At 39.8% G+C, this 20,799-nt stretch overlaps 1 protein-coding gene across 4 annotated transcripts in view; it reads right to left on the bottom strand.

Moving 5' to 3' along the window:
- The window catches only part of LOC109873029 (cell adhesion molecule 1), a 517,469-nt gene extending 501,653 nt beyond the window's left edge, over window positions 1-15,816 (bottom strand). For 2 of the 4 annotated variants that reach the window (XM_020464521.2, XM_031807918.1), the window contains exon 1: window positions 15,695-15,815. In XM_020464521.2, the coding sequence (XP_020320110.1) occupies window positions 15,695-15,767 (73 nt within the window). In that variant the 5' untranslated portion in view covers window positions 15,768-15,815. Of the gene's footprint in view, window positions 1-15,694 lie in introns of all 4 variants that reach the window. The other 2 variants (XM_031807919.1, XM_020464523.2) reach the window with 2 other exon arrangements.
- Window positions 15,817-20,799: the final 4,983 nt, after the last annotated feature.

The following is a 20,799-nucleotide window of genomic DNA, read 5'->3' as shown; positions in this document are numbered from 1 at the left end:
GGTAGCAGTTTCTTCTGCTGCAATGGTTTCACACAAGTCAGGTGGTAGGGATGGCTGAGGTGGGAAGGTGGAGGGATGGGATTGTAGGAGGGGGAATATATCTCAGAATTCAATTCCACCGCTCATTAAATACCTGCTGAATAGATTCAAACCATTCATTAACAAGAAGGTTCAAATTTCCTGCCAGCGTCAAGGTACATTCTGTTAATGTTAACTTGTAAATAGGTGATGTGTAAATGACTTTCATTTTTAGTGCAGGATAATTAGAATTGATGTTAAATGTTCAAAATAGCCATATACGCAACGCTATGGCACGGTGGTAGACGTGATGCAACCCTTAATGATATTAAAGATGGATTGATATCAATGAGATTTAATGTACACCTAATGTTTACCAAAAACATGCTTCTTGGTCGTATTGTGCATATCAACCACTGGTTCAACCACTTGTTTATCATATATGCATAGTCACTTTAACTATACATTCATGTACATACTACCTCAATTGGCCCGACCAACCAGTGCTCCCGCACATTGGCTAACCGGTGTCGTGACGTTGTATTAGTTAATGTGACGACTGTTGCTCATCGAATTATTAAAGTTTCTAATTGCGTGATTAACTGAATCAAGCAATTATTAACTCATTAACCTGGGGCACCATGGGAAAACAAGTTTTTATTGAGTTTCTATTTCCCAAATTAACAGCTAATTAACCAGTTACCTCTACAATCTCGTTCTGAACGTCGTATAGTCTGTGAATCTGCACGGACCCGGGTCTCACCAATGTGTTCGTACCACACCAATCTTAGTTGAATATTTATTTACTAAAAAGCTAAAATGATGATAAAAGATACACATAGACAAAAAACACATTATAGGCTATACATGGCAGTGATGCCATCGTTTATAAAAATAAATGTCTTTATAATGGTCGAAACAAACTGAAATCATAATATTATGAGTGTACACTGTACAATAACTGTGAGATAGAGCCTCAAATATCACATGTATTTGTATACACAGAGAGTACAAAAAATTAAGGTCATCTGCTCTTTCCATGACAGACTGACATGTGAATCTAGTTGAAAGCCATGATCCACTCTGAAACACTGAAGTCTCTAAAACTGTTTCAATCATGTCAGAACTTATGTAGCAGGCAAAACCCAGAGGACAAACCATTCAGATTTTTATTTTTTGTCTATTCAATGAGTTTTCATTGGGAAACCAGATTTAAGGGACCTGTTTGCAGTTCCTACCGCTTCCACTGGATGTCACCAGTCTTTAGAAATTGGTTGAGGTTATTCCTTTGTGTAATGAAGAAGTTCGGCCATCTTGAATGAGTGTCATTTGAAGTGTACTTCTTGAGAGAGGCGCATGACTCGAAAAGTAGCGTCAGTTTATGGTCTTCCAGTATTGAACACAGATAGTCCCCGTCTTCAATTTGAGCGATTATTAACGTTTAAAAATACCTGTAGTTTGAAATGTTTTGAGCAACAACAAAAAAATCCGCAAATTGGAAACTGTTTTTCTGAATCAAGCGCGCCAAATAAACTGACATTTTGAATATATATTGACGGAATTAATCGAACAAAAGGACCATTTGTGATGTTTATGGGACATATTGGAGTGCCAACAAAAGAAGCTCGTCAAAGGTAAGGCATGATTTATATTTTATTTCTGCGTTTTGTGTCGTGCCTGCAGGGTTGAAATATCCTACTGTATCTTTGTTTACGGTTGTGCTATCATCAGATAATAGCATCTTGTGCTTTCGCGGAAAAGCCTTTTTGAAATCTGACATGTTGGCTGGATTCACAACAAGTGTAGCTTTAATTTGGTATCCTACATGTGTGATTTAATGAAAGTTAGATTTTTTTGTATTTTAATTTGGCGCTCTGCAATTTCCCTGGCTATTGGCCAAGTGGGAGAGAGAGAGGTTAAAGAAGGATTTAAGCCTTGAGATAATTTAGACATTTATTGTGTATGTGAGAGGGTAAATGACCAAAACAAACTACACTGCTCAAAAAAATAAACACTTAAACAACACAATGTAACTCCAAGTCAATCACACTTCTGTGAAATCAAACTGTCCACTTAGGAAGCAACACTGATTGACAATAAATTCCACATGCTGTTGTGCAAATGGAATAGACAACAGGTGGAAATTATAGGCAATTAGCAAGACACCCCCAATAAAGGAGTGGTTCTGCAGGTGGTGACCACAGACCACTTCTCAGTTCCTATGCTTCCTGGCTGATGTTTTAGTCACTTTTGAATGCTGGCGGTGCTTTCACTCTAGTGGTAGCATGAGACGGAGTCTACAACCCACACAAGTGGCTCAGGTAGTGCAGCTCATCCAGGATGGCACATCAATGCGAGCTGTGGCAAGAAGGTTTGCTGTGTCTGTCAGCGTAGTGTCCAGAGCATGGAGGCGCTACCAGGAGACAGGCCAGTACATCAGGAGACGTGGAGGAGGCCGTAGGAGGGCAACAACCCAGCAGCAGGACCGCTACCTCCGCCTTTGTGCAAGGAGGAGCAGGAGGAGCACTGCCAGAGCCCCACAAAATGACATCCAGCAGGCCACAAATGTGCATGTGTCTGCTCAAACGGTCAGAAACAGACTCCATGAGGGTGGTACGAGGGCCCGGCATCCACAGGTGGGGGGGGTTGTGCTTACAGCCCAACACTGTGCAGGACGTTTGGCATTTGCCAGAGAACACCAAGATTGGCAAAATCGCCACTGGCACCCTGTGCTCTTCACAGATGAAAGCAGGTTCACACTGAGCACATGTGACAGACGTGACAGAGTCTGGAGACGCCGTGGAGAACGTTCTGCTGCCTGCAACATCCTCCAGCATGACCGGTTTGGCGGTGGGTCAGTCATGGTGTGGGGTGGCATTTCTTTGGGGGGCCGCACAGCCCTCCATGTGCTCGTCAGAGGTAGCCTGACTGCCATTAGGTACCGAGATGAGATCCTCAGACCCCTTGTGAGACCATATGCTGGTGCGGCCCTGGGTTCCTCCTAATGCAAGGCAATGCTAGACCTCATGTGGCTGGAGTGTGTCAGCAGTTCCTGCAAGAGGAAGGCATTGATGCTATGGACTGGCCCGCCCATTCCCCAGACCTGAATCCAATTGAGCACACCTGGGACATCATGTCTCGCTCCATCCACCAACCCCACGTTGCACCACAGACAGTCCAGGAGTTGGCGGATGCTTTAGTCCAGGTCTGGGAGGAGATCCCTCAGGAGACCATCCGCCACCTCATCAGGAGCATGCCCAGGCGTTGTAGGGAGGTCATACCGCTCAGTAGTGTGTGTGAGGCCACACACACACACACACACACACACACACACACACACACACACACACACACACACACACACACACACACACACACACACACACACACACACACACACACACACACACACACACACACACACACACTACTGAGCCTCATTTTGACTTGTTTTAAGGACATTACATCAAAGTTGGATCAGCCTGGTTTTCCACTTTAATTTTGAGTGTGACTCCAAATCCAGACCTCCATGGGTTGATAAATTAGATTTCCATTGATCATTTTTCGGTGGTTTTGTTGTCAGCACATTCATCTATGTAAAGAAAAAAGTAGTTAATAAAAATATTTCATTCATTCAGATCTAGGATGTGTTATTTTAGTGTTCCCTTTAATTTTTTGAGCAGTGTATTTAAGTGCCTTTGAACGGGGTATGGTAGTAGGTGCCAGGTGCACTTGTTTGTGTCAAGAACTGCAACGCTGATGTGTTTTCCCACGCTCAACAGTTTCCCGTGTATCAAGAATGGTCCACCACCCAAAGGACATCTGTTTCAGTTATGTCTTTGGTAACATTCGCATGGGTAAAAAAATATTTAAAAATGAATGAATGAATGACTATTTGACAATAGAGCCTCCCACAATGTAGATGATGGCTGCAGGATGAAGTTGCTGAAGAGCAACTGCAGAAACTTGCGGTCAACTGATCCTTATTTACATGATTTTTGTCAAATCATTACTTTTTAAGGGTTGACCGATGATGCTCACCAACTTGACAAAAGTGATCCGCTCGTGCCCATCGAGATGAGTACGATGTTAAACTCTGCTCTCACAGTCACACGGAATATCTGTGCATGTGCACAGGTGCGCTTCACGCTGCTACAACGTGGTAGCTGCGGGACCAAAACAGCAGAGAGGTTTAGCCTCGTGCTTCAACACTCCTTGTTGTTGAGGAAATTGACCCACTTCTACTACTTACTTTGTGCATCCATGTCATTTCCCTGAGTCGACCTTTAAATGAAACTTATGACCTGACCCATCACCTCATGCATTACTGCCCCACACTGGCAAAAAGGTGTCATCCCCAAAAACTATACAACACATACAGTGGGGCAAAAAAGTATTTAGTCAGCCACCAATTGTGCAAGTTCTCCCACTTAAAAAGATGAGGCCTGTAATTGTCATCATAGGTACACTTCAACTATGACAGACAAAATGAGAAGAAAAGAAATACAGAACATCACATTGTAGGATTTTTTTCTTAATTTATTTGCAAATTATGGTGGAAAATAGGTATTTGGTCACCTACAAACAAGCAAGATTTCTGGCTCTCACAGACCTGTAACTTCTTCTTTAAGAGGCTCCTCTGTCCTCCACTCATTACCTGCATTAATGGCACCTGTTTGAACTTGTTATCAGTATAAAATACACCTGTCCACAACCTCAAACAGTCACACTCCAAACTCCACTATGGCCAAGACCAAAGAGCTGTCAAAGGACACCAGAAACAAAATTGTAGACCTGCACCAGGCTGGGAAGACTGAATCTGCAATAGGTAAGCAGCTTGGTTTGAAGAAATCAACTGTGGGAGCAATTATTAGGAAATGGAAGACATACAAGACCACTGATAATCTCCCTCGATCTGGGGCTCCACGCAAGATCTCACCCCGTGGGGTCAAAATGATCACAAGAACGGTGAGCAAAAATCCCAGAACCACACGGGGGGACCTAGTGAATGACCTGCAGAGAGCTGGGACCAAAGTAACAAAGCCTACCATCAGTAACACACTACGCCGCCAGGGACTCAAATCCTGCAGTGCCAGACGTGTCCCCCTGCTTAAGCCCGTACATGTCCAGGCCCGTCTGAAGTTTGCTAGAGAGCATTTGGATGATTCAGAAGAAGATTGGGAGAATGTCATATGGTCAGATGAAACCAAAATATAACTTTTTGGTAAAAACTCAACTCGTCGTGTTTGGAGGACAAAGAATGCTGAGTTGCATCCAAAGAACACCATACCTACTGTGAAGCATGGGGGTGGAAACATCATGCTTTGGGGCTGTTTTTCTGCAAAGGGACCAGGACGACTGATCCGTGTAAAGGAAAAAATGAATGGGGCCATGTATCATGAGATTTTGAGTGAAAACCTCCTTCCATCAGCAAGGGCATTGAAGATGAAACGTGGCTGGGTCTTTCAGCATTACAATGATCCCAAACACACCGCCCGGGCAATGAAGGAGTGGCTTCGTAAGAAGCATTTCAAGGTCCTGGAGTGGCCTAGCCAGTCTCCAGATCTCAACCCCATAGAAAATCTTTGGAGGGAGTTGAAAGTACGTGTTGCCCAGCAACAACCCCAAAACATCACTGCTCTAGAGGAGATCTGCATGGAGGAATGGGCCAAAATACCAGCAAGTGTGTGAAAACCTTGTGAAGATTTACAGAAAACGTTTGACCTCTGTCATTGCTAACAAAGGGTATATAACAAAATATTGAGATAAACTTTTGTTATTGACCAAATACTTATTTTCCACCATAATTTGCAAATAAATTCATTAAAAATCCTACAATGTGATTTTCTGGATTTTTTCTCTCATTTTGTCTGTCATAGTTGAAGTGTACCTATGATGGAAATGACAGGCCTCTCTCATCTTTTTAAGTGGGAGAACATGCACAATTGGTGGCTGACTAAATACTTTTTTGCCCCACTGTATGTGTTGTATAGCCTGCCACTGTTAAAATAAAACAATAGAAAAGTTATTTTAAAAACTTAACTAAATAAAAACTAGTAAAGTGGATCTGAAAATTAACTGAAACTAAAACTGAATTTCAATGAAAATATAAAAACGAATAGAAATAAAAACAACAAAACTATAATATCAAAATGTTGGAAAACCTTGGACAGACAACTTTCATAAATTCAGCACACAAATCAGACCACTTCAGCTTCAATGCCTGTGTTGAATAAAGCTCTGTTTTCCTCCTTTAAATTTGAACAATGAGGAGTTTTGAAAGAATTACAAAAAAATATTCTGATGCTAGTCGGCATACATTTTGGTAGAGAGGGTCTTTTGTTGATAGAAATTTAAGTGGCTTTTATGTCTTGACTGAAATTCTGTCATACAGAATGACAGAATTTCAGTCAAGACATAAAAGCCTGTTTTGAGTCATACCCAAGAAACGCGCATTATTCATTTAAACTCGGGTAATCATGTACATGATTGGTTTGAATAAGAGCTTTTGTCAAATGGCATTGACCTATATGAATTTTCAACCACTGGCAAGAATTTCAAAGTTGAATGAGGCACTATATTGTATAGCACATGGTGCCAATAAAACAAAGAGAAAGACTATCCATTCTTCCCATGAGAGAAAATGTTGGAAGGAATGTGGGTAGCACCGTCAAATCAACAACCAAAGGCCTATGATTGATGACAGTGTCATGTATTTCACAAAGGCTGCATAAAAATGAAGAAAAATATGTTACATAATAGATTTATTAAAAATAAGCTATGCCTACATTGAGCTTAACATCAGTAGTCAAGTGGATATCAGAGCAATATGAGCGCAGCGTTAAGTGGCCTTTTGAGAGCAACTCCATCTACACAGCATGTTAGTATCCGCCATATTGCTTGAACCTGTCTTGTCCTTTCAGATGAGTGAGGAGTCGAGGTAATAGCACCTAAGAGGGGACACAGTCACATGGACATTGGATTCTCTGTCTATTAGCAAATCCCCGCTTGTGATAATGTGTCAACTTCAACCTTTGCGTAAACACTATTCTATCCACTAGCCTATTGATGATTTCTACTTTTATCTGTATCAGTTGCTGAATCAATGTTTGCTGGCTCCAGTCTTAAATAGTTTATTACTAGTCATTATAAACCAAACCATCATCCAAGGCTTTCATTTTAAAGAGCTGAGATTTTTTAAATTTTTTTTTACAAAAAGTAAATTACTTCAAAACCTTGGACTAAATGGTGAACTGAAGTTTCATAATGCAGTACAATTTCATTCTCAATTAATTATGTATGAATGCCATCAACACTGCTTTTTGAAAACAATTTTAAAAAGTTAACAGCTCCCTTCCGTGAGCATTTAGTTCAGTATGCCCAGAGCCATCATTGTTATAACACTTAAGTTGTTATTGTTGTGGCTGCTGCTGTTGCTGCTATTATTATTAATCAATATTGTAGGACAGAAGGCATCAGGAATAAGGCAGGAAATCTGTCTAAGTGTCCAAACTAAGTAAGAATTAAGAGGGATCTTGTCTCGCTCTGTCATTTCTGCAGGGCCAAGCGACCAATCAATAGGAAGGCAGCTTGCTAGTCTCCAGCCATAATCCTCAAAAATATTATTATGCGGATTAGTTTCTCCCTCACCCATTTCATTTTCAGTCTAGAAGGTATTAGTCTGACAGCCAAGTGGAGCCCATCCAATACTACACACTTCAAAGCAGCAGCAAACTGTCTAAGAAAAGCAACGTGGTTCAAACATTTCCTTTCATCTTTATTTTCAGGATAAAACATAGGCTAGGCCTAGGCTGTGCCTACTGCTGCCCCCGTTGATAGATTGCTAATAAAAGGTATTCACGCTAGAGTAGATTACAGTGTGTGTATATATTTATTTATTTTATTCTCTAACTCTACACAATGTTATTAGATAAGTGCTATTTAGGGACACTACCTACTTCAAACGATTTACCACAAGGGAAGGCCTAGTGTGCATTTTCACACAAGACTTCCCTTGCATCACCCAGCTCTGACAGAGAAAATTGGGGTTCTATTCAATCTGTAAAGCTGAACCATTACAGATTCCTCAACATTAATGTAAAAGGTAATTTCAGATTGAACTGACATATGTAGCATTTACCGTGATTGCAGTCTCTGCAAAAGCAGGAACATTCCCTTTAAAATTTTAATCATACTGTAAAGCTGAACTTCCGCAATGCGGATTGAATAGAGCCCTTAGACTGTATAATCCTGTAGCATCTGGCATTTGTGCAGACAAAACAGCCGAGAAGCTATCATCAGACAAGACACTGCAGCAATAGGTAGGAAACAAATGGACAGGAACTGAATACAATGATCACAAGGGATCCAATTCTGTGGGAGACAGTGAGGGTCTCGTCAGAGCCAAATTCACTGAAAAGTAACGAGTGTTATGCTAATGTCAGACAAGAGAATGCAGATCACTCAAGTCCTATAAGCCCAGTTGATAGATACCTGTACTGTATTTTAAAGGATGCATTTCCCTTACAATGATGAAGCAGTATTTGTTTGTTCAGGGGTATGCATGCATATTATTTATGCTTCCATACATGTTTTTAATTCATTGTTGGACCCAGCATTACATGGATGAATGCATGCAAAAAAAATTGCCCACTTACATAATTCAACAGCTCTTCTAGTCTGATTTAATGACAGCTTGCTATAACAAGCTTATTAGGGGCCTACAACTCTGGGGGAGATCTAGCCCTAATCAAAATATTTGTTTTGGTACAAATATTTTCAGAGCAGAGTAGTCTTAGGACCGTTGTTATGATGACATCTTCTAAGTCGAATAATATTTTTTCCTACAATGCAGTGGCATAATGTACAGTGGTTTCAAAATGTCTGATTTTAATCCAGCATCCCTCATCAGGGATTGTGTTGGCAGCTTTACTTGTTCAATCAGTTGGCACCTCAGTAAAGACTTAGTATAATCAAAAAGACAGAGAAGGCTAAGAGCACCATCGCCAGATGTGACCAAGCCCAGTCATCTGTTGGCAGATGGGGTACAGCAGCAACCCACCTCCCCCCACAATAAAGCCATTGTTCTTCATTACTTCTCAGGGCACCAGAGAAAAACAGAGCAGCAGCAAATATAAAGGTCAATTTTCACTAGGGATGCACGATATATCGGAATCAGCCGATATTAGCTAAAAATGCAAACAGTTTAACCCTGATGTGCAAAACCGATGTCAAAGCTGGACGTGCATACCTATACAACATGTAATGACGACACGTAAAACTTTGCGCTACACATGCAACAGAGTAGAGGTCGACGGATTATGATTTTAACGCTGATACCGATTATTGGAGGACCAAAAAAAAGCCGATACCGATTTTTTTTACATGTATTTGTAATCATGACAATTACAACAATACTGAATGAAAAGTTATTTTAACTTAATATAATAGATCAATAAAATCCATTTAGCCTCAAGTAAATAATGAAACATGTTCAATTTGGTTTAAATAATGCAAAAACAAAGTGTTGGAGAAGAAAGTAAAATTGCACTATGTGCTATGTAAGAAAGCTAACGTATCAGTTCCTTGCTCAGAACATGAGAACATATGAAAGCTGGTGGTTCCTTTTGACATGAGTATTCAATATTCCCAGGTAAGAAGTTTTAGGTTGTAGATATTATAGGAATTATTGTACAATTTCCCTCTATACCATTTGTATTTCATTAACCTTTGACTATTGGATGTTATAATAGGCACTTTAGTATTGCCAGTGTAAGAGTATAGCTTCTGTCCCTCTCCTCGCTCGTCCCTGGGCTCGAACCAGCAACACAACGACAATTAGCGCACGCTAACTAGCTAGCCATTTCACTTCGGTTACACAAGCCTCATCTGGGGAGTTGATAGGTTTGAAGTCATAAACAGCACAATGCTTGACGCACAAAGAAGAGCTGCTGGCAAAACGCACGAAAGTGCTGTTTGAATGAATGCTTACACGCCTGCTTCTGCCTACCACCGCTCAGTCAGATACTTAGATGCTTGTATGCTCAGTCAGATTATATGCAACGGAGGACACGCTAGATAATATCTAGTAATATCAACCATGTGTAGTTAACTAGTGATTATGATTGATTCGGTAATCGGCATTTTTGGACACCGATCATGACCGATTACATTGCACTCCACGAGGAGACTGCGCGACAGGCTGACTACCTGTTATGCGAAACAGTAAGGAGCTGTAAGGTACTAGCTAGCATTAAACTTATCTTATAAAAAACAATCAATCTTAACATAATCACTAGTTAACTACACATGGTTGATGATATTACTAGTTTATCTAGCTTGTCCTGAGTTGCATATAATCGATGTGGTTCCTGTTAATTTATCGTTGAATTACAGCCTACTTCACCAAACGGGTGATTTAACTTCTCTAGGGTAGGGGCAGCATTTGGAATTTTGGATGAAAAGCATGCCCAAATTAAACAGCCTGCTACTCAGGCCCAGAAGATATGAAGTGCATATAACTAGTAGATTTGGATAGAAAACACTAATGTTTCCGAAACTGTTAAAATAGTGTCTGAGTATAACAGAACTGATTTGGCAGGCGAAAACCTACTTCCTGAATGGATTTTTCGTAGGTTTTCTATTCAATGCCATTACAGTATCTATTGACTTAGGACTCAATTTGCAGTTCCTATGCCTTCCACTAGATGTCAACAGGCTTTAGAAATTGTTTCAGGCTTGTATTCTGATAAATGAGGGAGTAAGACCTGTCTGAATGAGTGGACCCTTGTCGTGTCACAGAGCTTTTTCATGCGCAATCCCGAGAGAGTGCCTTTCTTGTTTACCTTTTATATTGACAACGTTATTGTCCGGTTGAAATATTATAGATCATTTAGGCTAAAAACAACCTGAGGATTGAATATAAACATTGTTTGACATGTTTCTATGAACTTTATGGAAACAATTTAGATTTTTTTGTCTGCCTGTTTTGACTGCGTTTGAGCCTGTGGATTACTGAAGAAAACAAAACTGAGGTTTTCGGATATAAAGAGACTATCGAAACAAAAGGAACATTTATTGAGTAAATGAATGTCTTTTGAGTGCCACCATATGAAGATCATCAAAGGTAAAGGATTCATTTTATCTCTATTTCTGACTTGTGTAACTCTTCTACTTGGCTGGTTACTGTTTGTAATGATTTGTCTGCTGGGCTATGTTCTCAAATAATCGTACGGTATGCTTTCACCATTAAGCATTTTTTAAATCTGACACCGTGGTTGGATTCACAAGAAGTTAATCTTTAAACCTATGTAAAATATGTTTTGTTTTCAGAATTTTTATAATGAGTATTTCTGTATTTGAATTTGGTGCTCTGCAATCTCACTGGATGTTGGCCAGGTGGGACGCTAGCGTCCCACATACCCTAGAGAGGTTAACAAGCGCATTCGCGAAAAACGTTCCGTCGTTGCACCAATGTGTACCTAACCATAAACATCAACACCTTTATTAAAATCAATACACAAGTATATATTTTTAAACCTGCATATTTAGTTAATATTGCCTGCAAACATACATTTATTTTAACTAGGGAAATTGTGTCACTTCTCTTGCGTTCTGTGCAACAGAGTCAGGGTAAATGCAGCAGTTTAGGCCACCTGGCTCATTGCAAAGACAGCCAACTTCGCCAAACGGGATAATTTAACAAAAGCGCATTTGCAAAAAAGCACAATCATTGCACGAATGTACCTAACCATAAACATCAATGCCTTCCTTAAAATCAAGACACAGAAGTATATATTTTTTAAACTGCATGTTAGCAGGCAATATTAAACTAGGGAAATTGTGTCACTTCTCTTGCGTTCATTGCACGCAGAGTCAGGGTATATGCAACAGTTTGGGCCGCCTGGCTCGTTGCGAACTAATTTACCAGAATTTTACGTAATTATGACATAACGTTGAAGGTAGTGCAATGCAACAGCAATATTTAGACTCATGGATGCCACCCGTTAGATAACGCGCTAACAAAAAGGATGTATTTGGACACAAATAATGGACATTATCAAACAAAGCAAACATTTATTGTGGAACTGGGATTCCTGGGAGTGCATTCTGATGAAGGTAAGGTAAGTGAATATTTATAATGCTATTTCTGACTTCTGTGACTACACAACATGGCGGATATCTGTTTGGGTTGTTTTGGTCTCTGAGCGTCGTACTCAGATTCTAGCATGGTGTGCTTTTTCCGTAAAGTTTTTAAAAAATCTGACACAGCAGATGCATTAAGGAGAAGTGCATCTATAATTCCGTGCATAATAGTTGTATCTTTTATTAATGTTTATTATGAGTATTTCTGTAAATTGATGTGGCTCTCTGCAAAAATCACTGGATGTTTTGGAACTATTGAACGTAACGAGCCAATGTCAAATTAGATTTTTTGATATAAATATGTATTTGCACTTTTCACACCAAAGTACGTTCATCTCTAGGAGACAGAACGCATCTCCTTCCTGAGTGGTATGACGGCTGCGTGGTCCCATGGTGTTTATACTTGCGTACGATTGTTTGTACAGATGAACATGGTACCTTCAGGCGTTTGGAAATTGCTCCCAAGGATGAACCAGACTTGTGGAGGTCTACAAAAAATTTGAGGTCTTGGCTGATTTCTTTTGATTTTCCCATGATGCCAAGCAAAGAAGCACAGAGTTTGAGTTTGAAGGTATCTGTCTGAATTTTTGGGAAAATTACTTGTGTCATGCACAAAGTAGATGTCATAACCGACTTGTCAAAACTATAGTTCGTTAACAATACATTTGTGGAGTGGTTGAAAAACTAGTGACTCCAACCTAAGTGTATGTAAACTTCCGAATTCAACTGTAGGTGGGAGGCTTGGGCGCACCCTAATGCACCATAATGTTGGATGCCAACCGCCGATAAATCCCACAGAAGAGGCAGGGGCGACAACGGTAGCTAGCTTTAGCTAGTACACAATGGTAGACAGTGTCCTTCGCCCCCGCCTGTCAGGCATTGTTTGAAGGTAAGCCTTGTAATACATCCATAGGTACGCCTCCAATTGACTCAAATGATGTCAATTAGCCTATCAAAAGCTTTGAAATCCATGACATAATTTTTCAAGCTGTTTAAAGGCACAGTCAACTTAGTATATGTAAACTTCTGACCTACTGGAATTGTGATAAAGTGAATTATAAGTGAAATAATCTGTCTGTAAACAATTGTTGGGAAAATTACTTGTGTCATCCTACCTGACTTGCCAAAACTATAGTTTGTTAACAAGAAATCTGTGGAGTGGTTGTAAAACAAGTTTTAATGACTCCAACTTAAACTGTAAACTTCCGACTTCAACTGTATATACACTTGAATACACGCCAATACACTTGGCGTTTCTAATCACTATCAAATATGGTTATGAGAGGAAGCCCACTGGCGGGCAGTGGGAGAAGATCAAGTTCTCATTGCTGAAAAATTTGACCTCAATACAGTTCTGTTCCCAAAACTAGAATCTGTTATGAACAGAGTGGATTTTTTGCAGACTTTACCCTTTGCAAAAGTTTTTTTTTTAAATTGCATTGTTTAGAAGGAGTGCAAAGGCGAAATTTGTTAATGCACAAGCGCACTTCAGAGTAGGTGTTCCCTAATGGAAATATGCATCATACTAGAACGCACAAATAGGATCTCACTTGCTCATGCTTGGCTCTGCCCCCGTCCTTGCATGTTCTGCCCACTATGGCACAAGTTTTCCCATTGAAAATGACAGGATGTGGTCTCTCGTTTTAATTGTATTTATTTTTTTACCTTTATTTAAATAGGCAAGTCGGGTAAGAAAAAAATTATTATTTACAATGACGGCCTACCCCGGCCAAACCCGGACGACGCTGGACCAATTGTGCGCCGCCCTAAGGGACTCCCAATCACTGCTGGATGTGATACAGCCTGGATTCGAACCAGGGACTGTAGTGGCCCCTCTTGCACAGATGCAGTACCTTAGACCACTGCGCCACTTGAGCAAATCAAATCAAAATTCAAATACTTCCGGCTTCATGCGCCATTGGGAGTTTTCCATTGGAATACGTGGATGAAGTCAGCACTATCACCATCTACTGGTTTTAATGTCTATGAAATATTCAGCCTGGCAGTGGGAGTGCTTTGTCTAGATAAAGGCTACCCAAGCTCTGTGCACAGCTGTGGACAGCTATGTCATAGACTATACAGTAGGTGTTGGTACTTGGTAGCTTAATTAGGGTGAACCTGTTGATGATTACAGTAAACTAAACTCCCTATTGACTGAGTAGCCTGGCATATTATTTTGCATAATTGATAGTTTGCCCAACATTGTAAATCAACACGTTGTAGAAAAGAGATGGGTGCATCGAAAAACAAGTGTGTTTTGCATTTGGCAGAGTAAAACCGCATGCCAGGTTTTTCAGAGAAACATTGATTCGTTTCCACAAGACTAGGCTATGATAATTCAATAAATAACTTTGTTCACATTGAATTTTTAACAAACATGAATTACAGTACATATGACACAAATTGCAGAGATTCAATCGAGTTTAGCTAGCCACATCTGAATTGCCATATTTTCATTCATCATGAATTGTATTCCCAACGCATCTCTTGCTAGAGCTCGTGGCATGATACAGTATTTGCAATACTGAATCAGCTGACAATGTGTAATAGCCTATCCAGTTGACTAGTCTATAACAGCACACACTCATGTTATATTTTAAGGCACTGATTTGACTTTTAAAAGGTGTTTAGGAAGCAAGCAAAATCAAAACAGCACCACTAACAACTTGTGTCTCCATCGGTGTACTGTACACCACTGACACCGTTCCCTGGGCATTCAACTGTAAGGTATAGCTTCAGAGTAGCCTACCTAGCAACATAGATACCTAGCTGTATCAACAGTCTGCCAGGTCACACATGCGACACACAAAGTGACATTCAATCACGCCAGTAGGCCTATGGATCATAGTTTGAGCAAACTAAATCAAAATGTCTAAATACATGTAATAAAGCTGAGCATTTGTTCGGTAAAGTGATGCAATGTAAATTAGCCTAAACTTCAGCATGGTAACGCGCTCAGAATAGCTCCCGCTACAAATATTCAGCATTCATTGTAGGCTACGGCGTTCAACAGAATCTGGACATTCGCAACACAAAAGTGTTCAGAACATCTGACTGGTTAATTATAACTAACCATATTAAACTTGTACACTGAAGTTGAATTTATGGTCTTTATACTTTGGAAAATCAACTATTTTCATATCCAATTTCGCTCATTTAAACTCCCAGCTGCAGCTTTGTGAGTATTACAGTGGCACAGGGCTCAAGACTAAGGAAAAACTAGCCAAAGTGATTTGTGTTGAGGGGTTAGTATGGAAGACAGAAACATCTGTAACGGCTATGAGTGAAATTTTAATTTTCAAAGAATGTAACAAATATTTGAGTATTCTTTAGGCACATGGAATATCGTATTCCAACTTGAAGAACAGTTAGGCTACACTCAATGTTTAACTAATAAACTATCACTCAAAATTATACGGGCACATTCAGAAAAAAGCTTGCTCTGAATGCACTAATTTTTGCCCACTCCTCCATGTCCATATAAAATCATTAAAAAGACGTAGGTTTGTTTAGTTTTTCGTCGAAATCCTACCTTTGTGAAGAGCTGCTGGAATCACGAACAAAAAGAGAAGAGTAGCGAGAGATCCGTTGCCTGTGATCGCCATGTTGTACACCTGCTTCAATCTGGCTGTGCGAGTAGTAGCTAGCTACTTCACCTAGCGACAACGCGAATCACTTTAATGATATGCATGGCGGGGAGGGAACAATTCAAATTCATTTTTTAAAAGATGGTTAAACAACTAAGAAAGGTTATACAAGTGTTACGGTGGGTTCTTATTGAATAATGCACAACTGAGGGAAAATCGTTTCTTTTATTTTCAACCGATCCAGAACATTGAATCATTTTTGTGTGAAGGGTTCAAGGCAAAACATCCAGTGAATTTTCAAAACTTCCCTAATTATTTATTTTGTGACAAACAGTGCTTAGATTACTCATAGATGGCTCGTCACATGAACTGGGAAGTATCATATAGGTGGCAGCTTTTTCATCCATATATTCCTTATGTGCTATCAAAGATGCTGTACATGACAATATGTTTTGCATCACTGGCATGTCCATTTGCGAATAAAAAATGGCCTGCACACACATTCAAGTAACACCGATAAGTAAATAGGCTACATCCACTTTGGGCATCATGCAACTAAAATACAAAAAAAAGCATACTGCATTTTCAATATAGAGAATCTTGCTGAACATCATTTTCACCGTTATATTTTATTTATTTAACACAGTACAGCAAGATAGTGCAGTAGCCTATATGTCCACACTACATTGATATAAGGAGGGCTCATTAGAATGACTGCTCTCTGACAAAAGTAGCTTACAGAGTGGTGCCTCTAGTGGTGGTACCAAGTTACATCTTCTTTTTTTTAATCAGAATCGCTTGCAGGAAAAAATATGATCTTGAGGCTATAGCATAAATGACATGTACTGATTAGAAATGTCCCAGTGGGAAGGCCACAATGACATATTAACTGTCTTGAAAATATACCAATTCATAGTAAAACACAAGCAATCCCAAATGCAATCATCACTCTGAAATCGTAAGGATTCTTCTATGTCATGTCATACCAAAAAATGACCAGACCTCTCTGTTCTCCCTCAATATCAGATTGCAATGTACCTGCCGGGTCTTAACATTCCTTGTGATTTACAAAAGTTTGGGATTGGATTTTAAGGTTGAGTCGAAGAAAGCTCAGGAATGATCTTCACAGTGAATCAGGACCAGATGAATGGCATAATACCTTTCTCATTTGAGCTGTACCCTGCAGAGATTGACACACACTGAGAGTGGAACTAAAGTATTGCGGCTGTGTTTGATGTAGTCACGCCTGTGTGTTGGAGGCCAGTTGAGGCCCAGTCTCATCCTGTGACGTTATCTCATTAAGGCCAGGCACCACAGGCTAAAATTAAATTTTTGCATCTGCTTATCAATTTAGAGATTGTTTGGTATTTTGGTCCATTAATATTGGTATTTGAAAATGTCAAAAAGTTTATGAAAATGTTATTTTTGTTAGTTTATCATATTACCGGCATCACTTAAACCACTTAAATGGACATACATCCATAATTTCGCTCAGTACATTGAATCACACACCATTTAAAATCCCATTTCATATAGCATGTTACAAACTGGACTATATGTAGTAACTTACTTTGAAGAGATGGTGATTGGGTCTAAATAGGTATTTGGAAGTCTAAATTCATTGTATTTGCCTTTAACTGCACTTTCACGAGTCAGACTCTTCCCACACTCCAAATCCTTTTTCTCACCCTCAGAAACATCTACATACACCACATTTTGTGTGGTTATCCTTAGACGTTTCTCCAGACTTAGACATAGGAAATTGTTTATATGTTGTCAAATGTTTATTTGACAAAAAAAGTATTATATTTGTGTCCACATTGAACTGGTAAAAGTTGATTGTGATATGGTTAAGGGGGAAAAATAATGCCATATTAGGGTGTGGTGCCTGGTCTTAATAACCACACACATACAGTGCCTTGCAAAAGTTTTCACCCCCTTGGCATTTTTCAATTTGTTTGCATTACAACCTGTAATTTAAATAGTTTGGGGGGGGGGGGATTTCATGTAATGGACATACACAAAATAGTCCAAATTGGTGAAGTGAAAAAAAGAAAAAATTAAAACGTGCATATGCGTGCATATGTATTCACCCCCTTTGCTATGAAGCCCCTAAATAAGATCTGGTGCAACCAATTACCTTCAGAAGTGACATAATTAGTTAAATAAAGTCCACCTGTGTGCAATCTAAGTGTCACATGATCTCAGTATATATACACACACTAGTTCCGAAAGGCCCCATAGTCAGTAAAACCACTAAGCAAGGGGCACCACCAAGCAAGCGGCACCATGAAGACCAGGAGCTCTCCAAACAAGTCAGGGACAACGTTGTGGAGAAGTACAGATCAGGGTTGGGTTATAAAAAAAATATCAGAAACTTTGAACATCCCACGGAGCACCATTAAATCCATTATTCAAAAATGGAAAGAATATGGCACCACAAACGTGCCAAGAGAGGGCCACGCACCAAAACCCAGGCAAGGAGGGCATTAATCAGAGGCAGCAAAAAGACCAAAGAACCCTGAAGGAGCTGCAAAGCTCCACAGCGGAGATTGGAGTATCTGTCCATAAGACCACTTTAAGCTGCACACTCCACAGAGCTGGGCTTTACGGAAGAGCGGCCAGAAAAAAAGCCATTGCTTAAAGCAAAAAATAAGCAAACACGTTTGGTGTTCACCAAAAGGCATGTGGGAGACTCCCCGAACATATGGAAGCTGGTACTCTGGTCAGATGAGAAAAAAATGTAGCTTTTTGGCCAGTTAAACGCTATGTCTGGCACAAACCCAACACCTCTCATCACCCCGAGAACACTATCCCATCATGCTGTGGGGATGTTTTTCATCAGCAGGGACTGGGAAACTGGTCAGAATTGAAAGAATGATGGATGGTGCTAAATACAGGGAAATTCTTGAGGGAAACCTGTTTGTCTTCCAGAGATTTGAGACTAGGACGGAGGTTCACCTTCCAGCAGGACAATGACCCTAAGCATACTGCTAAACCAACACTCGAGTGGTTTAAGGGGAAACATTTAAATGGAATGGCCTAGTTAAAGCCCAGACCTCAATCCAATTGGGAATCTGTGGTATGACTTAAAGACTGCTGTATACCAGCGGAAACCATCCAACTTGAAGGAGTTGGAGCAGTTTTGCCTTGAAGAATGGGCAAAAATCCCAGTGGCTAGATGTGCCAAGCTTATAGAGACATACACCAAGAGACTTGCAGCTGTAATTGCTGCAAAAGGTTGCTCTAGAAAGTATTGTCTTATTTCTTGTTTGTTTCACAATAAAACATATTTTGTATCTTCAAAGTGGTAGGCATGTTGTGTAAATCAAATGATTACAACAAAAATATATTTTAATTCCAGGTTGTAAGGTAACAAAATAGGAAAAATGCCAAGGGGGTTGAATAGCTTCGCAAGCCACTGTACAAATTGAACCTTTAGCTAGACAAGTCAATGCTTGGCTCTGCCCCCGTCCTTGCATGTTCTGCCCACTATGGCACATTTTTCCCATTGCAAACAACAGTCCCTCGTTTTAAAGTTATTCATTTTTAACTAGGCAAGTCAAAACAAATTCTTATTTACAATGACGGCCTACCCTTGCCAAACGCGGACGATGCTGGGCCAATTGTGCGCCGCCCTATGGACTCACAATCACGGCCAGATGTGATACAGCCTGGAATCAAACAAGTGACTGTAGTTACACCTCTTGCACTGAGATGCAGCACCTTAGACCGCTGTGCCACTCGGGACCCTAAGTTCAGAAGCTGAGGTACTTGTGCTCATCCGCTTGAAGTTTGCATGTTTAAAGTATAGCGGCATGTTGCATTGATGTGTTACTTTGTGTCACTTAAACTGGCTTTAAGCCCCCCCCCCCTAAAAAATGATACAATAATCAACATATGAATGATAGTTCTAAGCAATAAGGCACGTGGGGGTGTGGTATATGGACAATTTACAATGGCTAAGAGCTGTTCTTTGGCACGACACAACACGGCCATATACCACAAACACCCGAGGTGCTTTATTGCTATTATAAACTGGTTACCAATGTAATTAGAGCAGTAGAAATAAATGTTGTCATACTCGTGATATATGGTCTGATATACTACGGCTGTCAGACAATCAGCATTCAGGGCTGGATCCACCCAGTTATAATTTAAATTAAAGCATTGTTGGGGGACAATGGGAGGGTTAAATAATTAGTTATACACAAGTTATGCATCCTCTGCTTAATTGGTTCGTGCTGATACTAATGACCAAATTGTTAATTGCATGGTATAACAGGAAATAACTGGTCCGAGAGAAAAGTAGTTGGGATAGTGCAGATATTTTTAAAGATTTAAAAGGTAATACTGATAAGCGTTGTTTATGGTTTTAAATCAATGTATGCAATTAGTTCCACATTAAGACCCTTCTTATCTAGGCTAATGAATGCCCAAAAGCTACATAACCTCCAATTATTTTGGGGGTGAACATTTATTCTATTACACAGCCTCCCATTATGGCAGACACAAGAGCCTAGAAAGAATGGAACAACGGGTCTGTCTGGCCATGACATGTGACAGATAGCTTTGAGAGGAATGTGAATGAGAACTTTTTAGTTTGATTTATATTTGTAATTACACCCATTCAGAACTCTAATCAGAGATTAGGCCAATCAACCATTATTTTTTGGAAGCGCATGATTTTCAAGTTTTATATTTCCTCGCCTATATTTGAAGGTTACAGAAAAAGTCCTCATCATTGCAGACATGAGGATGTCTTGCCATATTTTATGTGTCGTTGGGATAGGTTTGCACCTGTTATTTCAAACTCATAGGGTCTCTATTGACACATTACCTACATATATGAATCATGCTCTTGTCTTTGTTGTCCCTTCTTTTTTACATTTACAGTGCCTTCTGAAATTATTAACAACTCTTAGCTTTTTCCACATTTTGTTGTGTTACAGCCTGAATTTAAAATGGATTACTGATTCACATACAATACCCAGTAAGGTCAAAGTGGAATTTTGTTTCTAGAAATTAATTTTTAAAAACATTTAAGCTG

The sequence above is a fragment of the Oncorhynchus kisutch genome, linkage group LG28 (genome assembly GCF_002021735.2).
Source record: "Oncorhynchus kisutch isolate 150728-3 linkage group LG28, Okis_V2, whole genome shotgun sequence".
NCBI classification, from domain to species: domain Eukaryota; kingdom Metazoa; phylum Chordata; class Actinopteri; order Salmoniformes; family Salmonidae; genus Oncorhynchus; species Oncorhynchus kisutch.
This window is presented reverse-complemented; position numbering and strand designations above follow the sequence as displayed.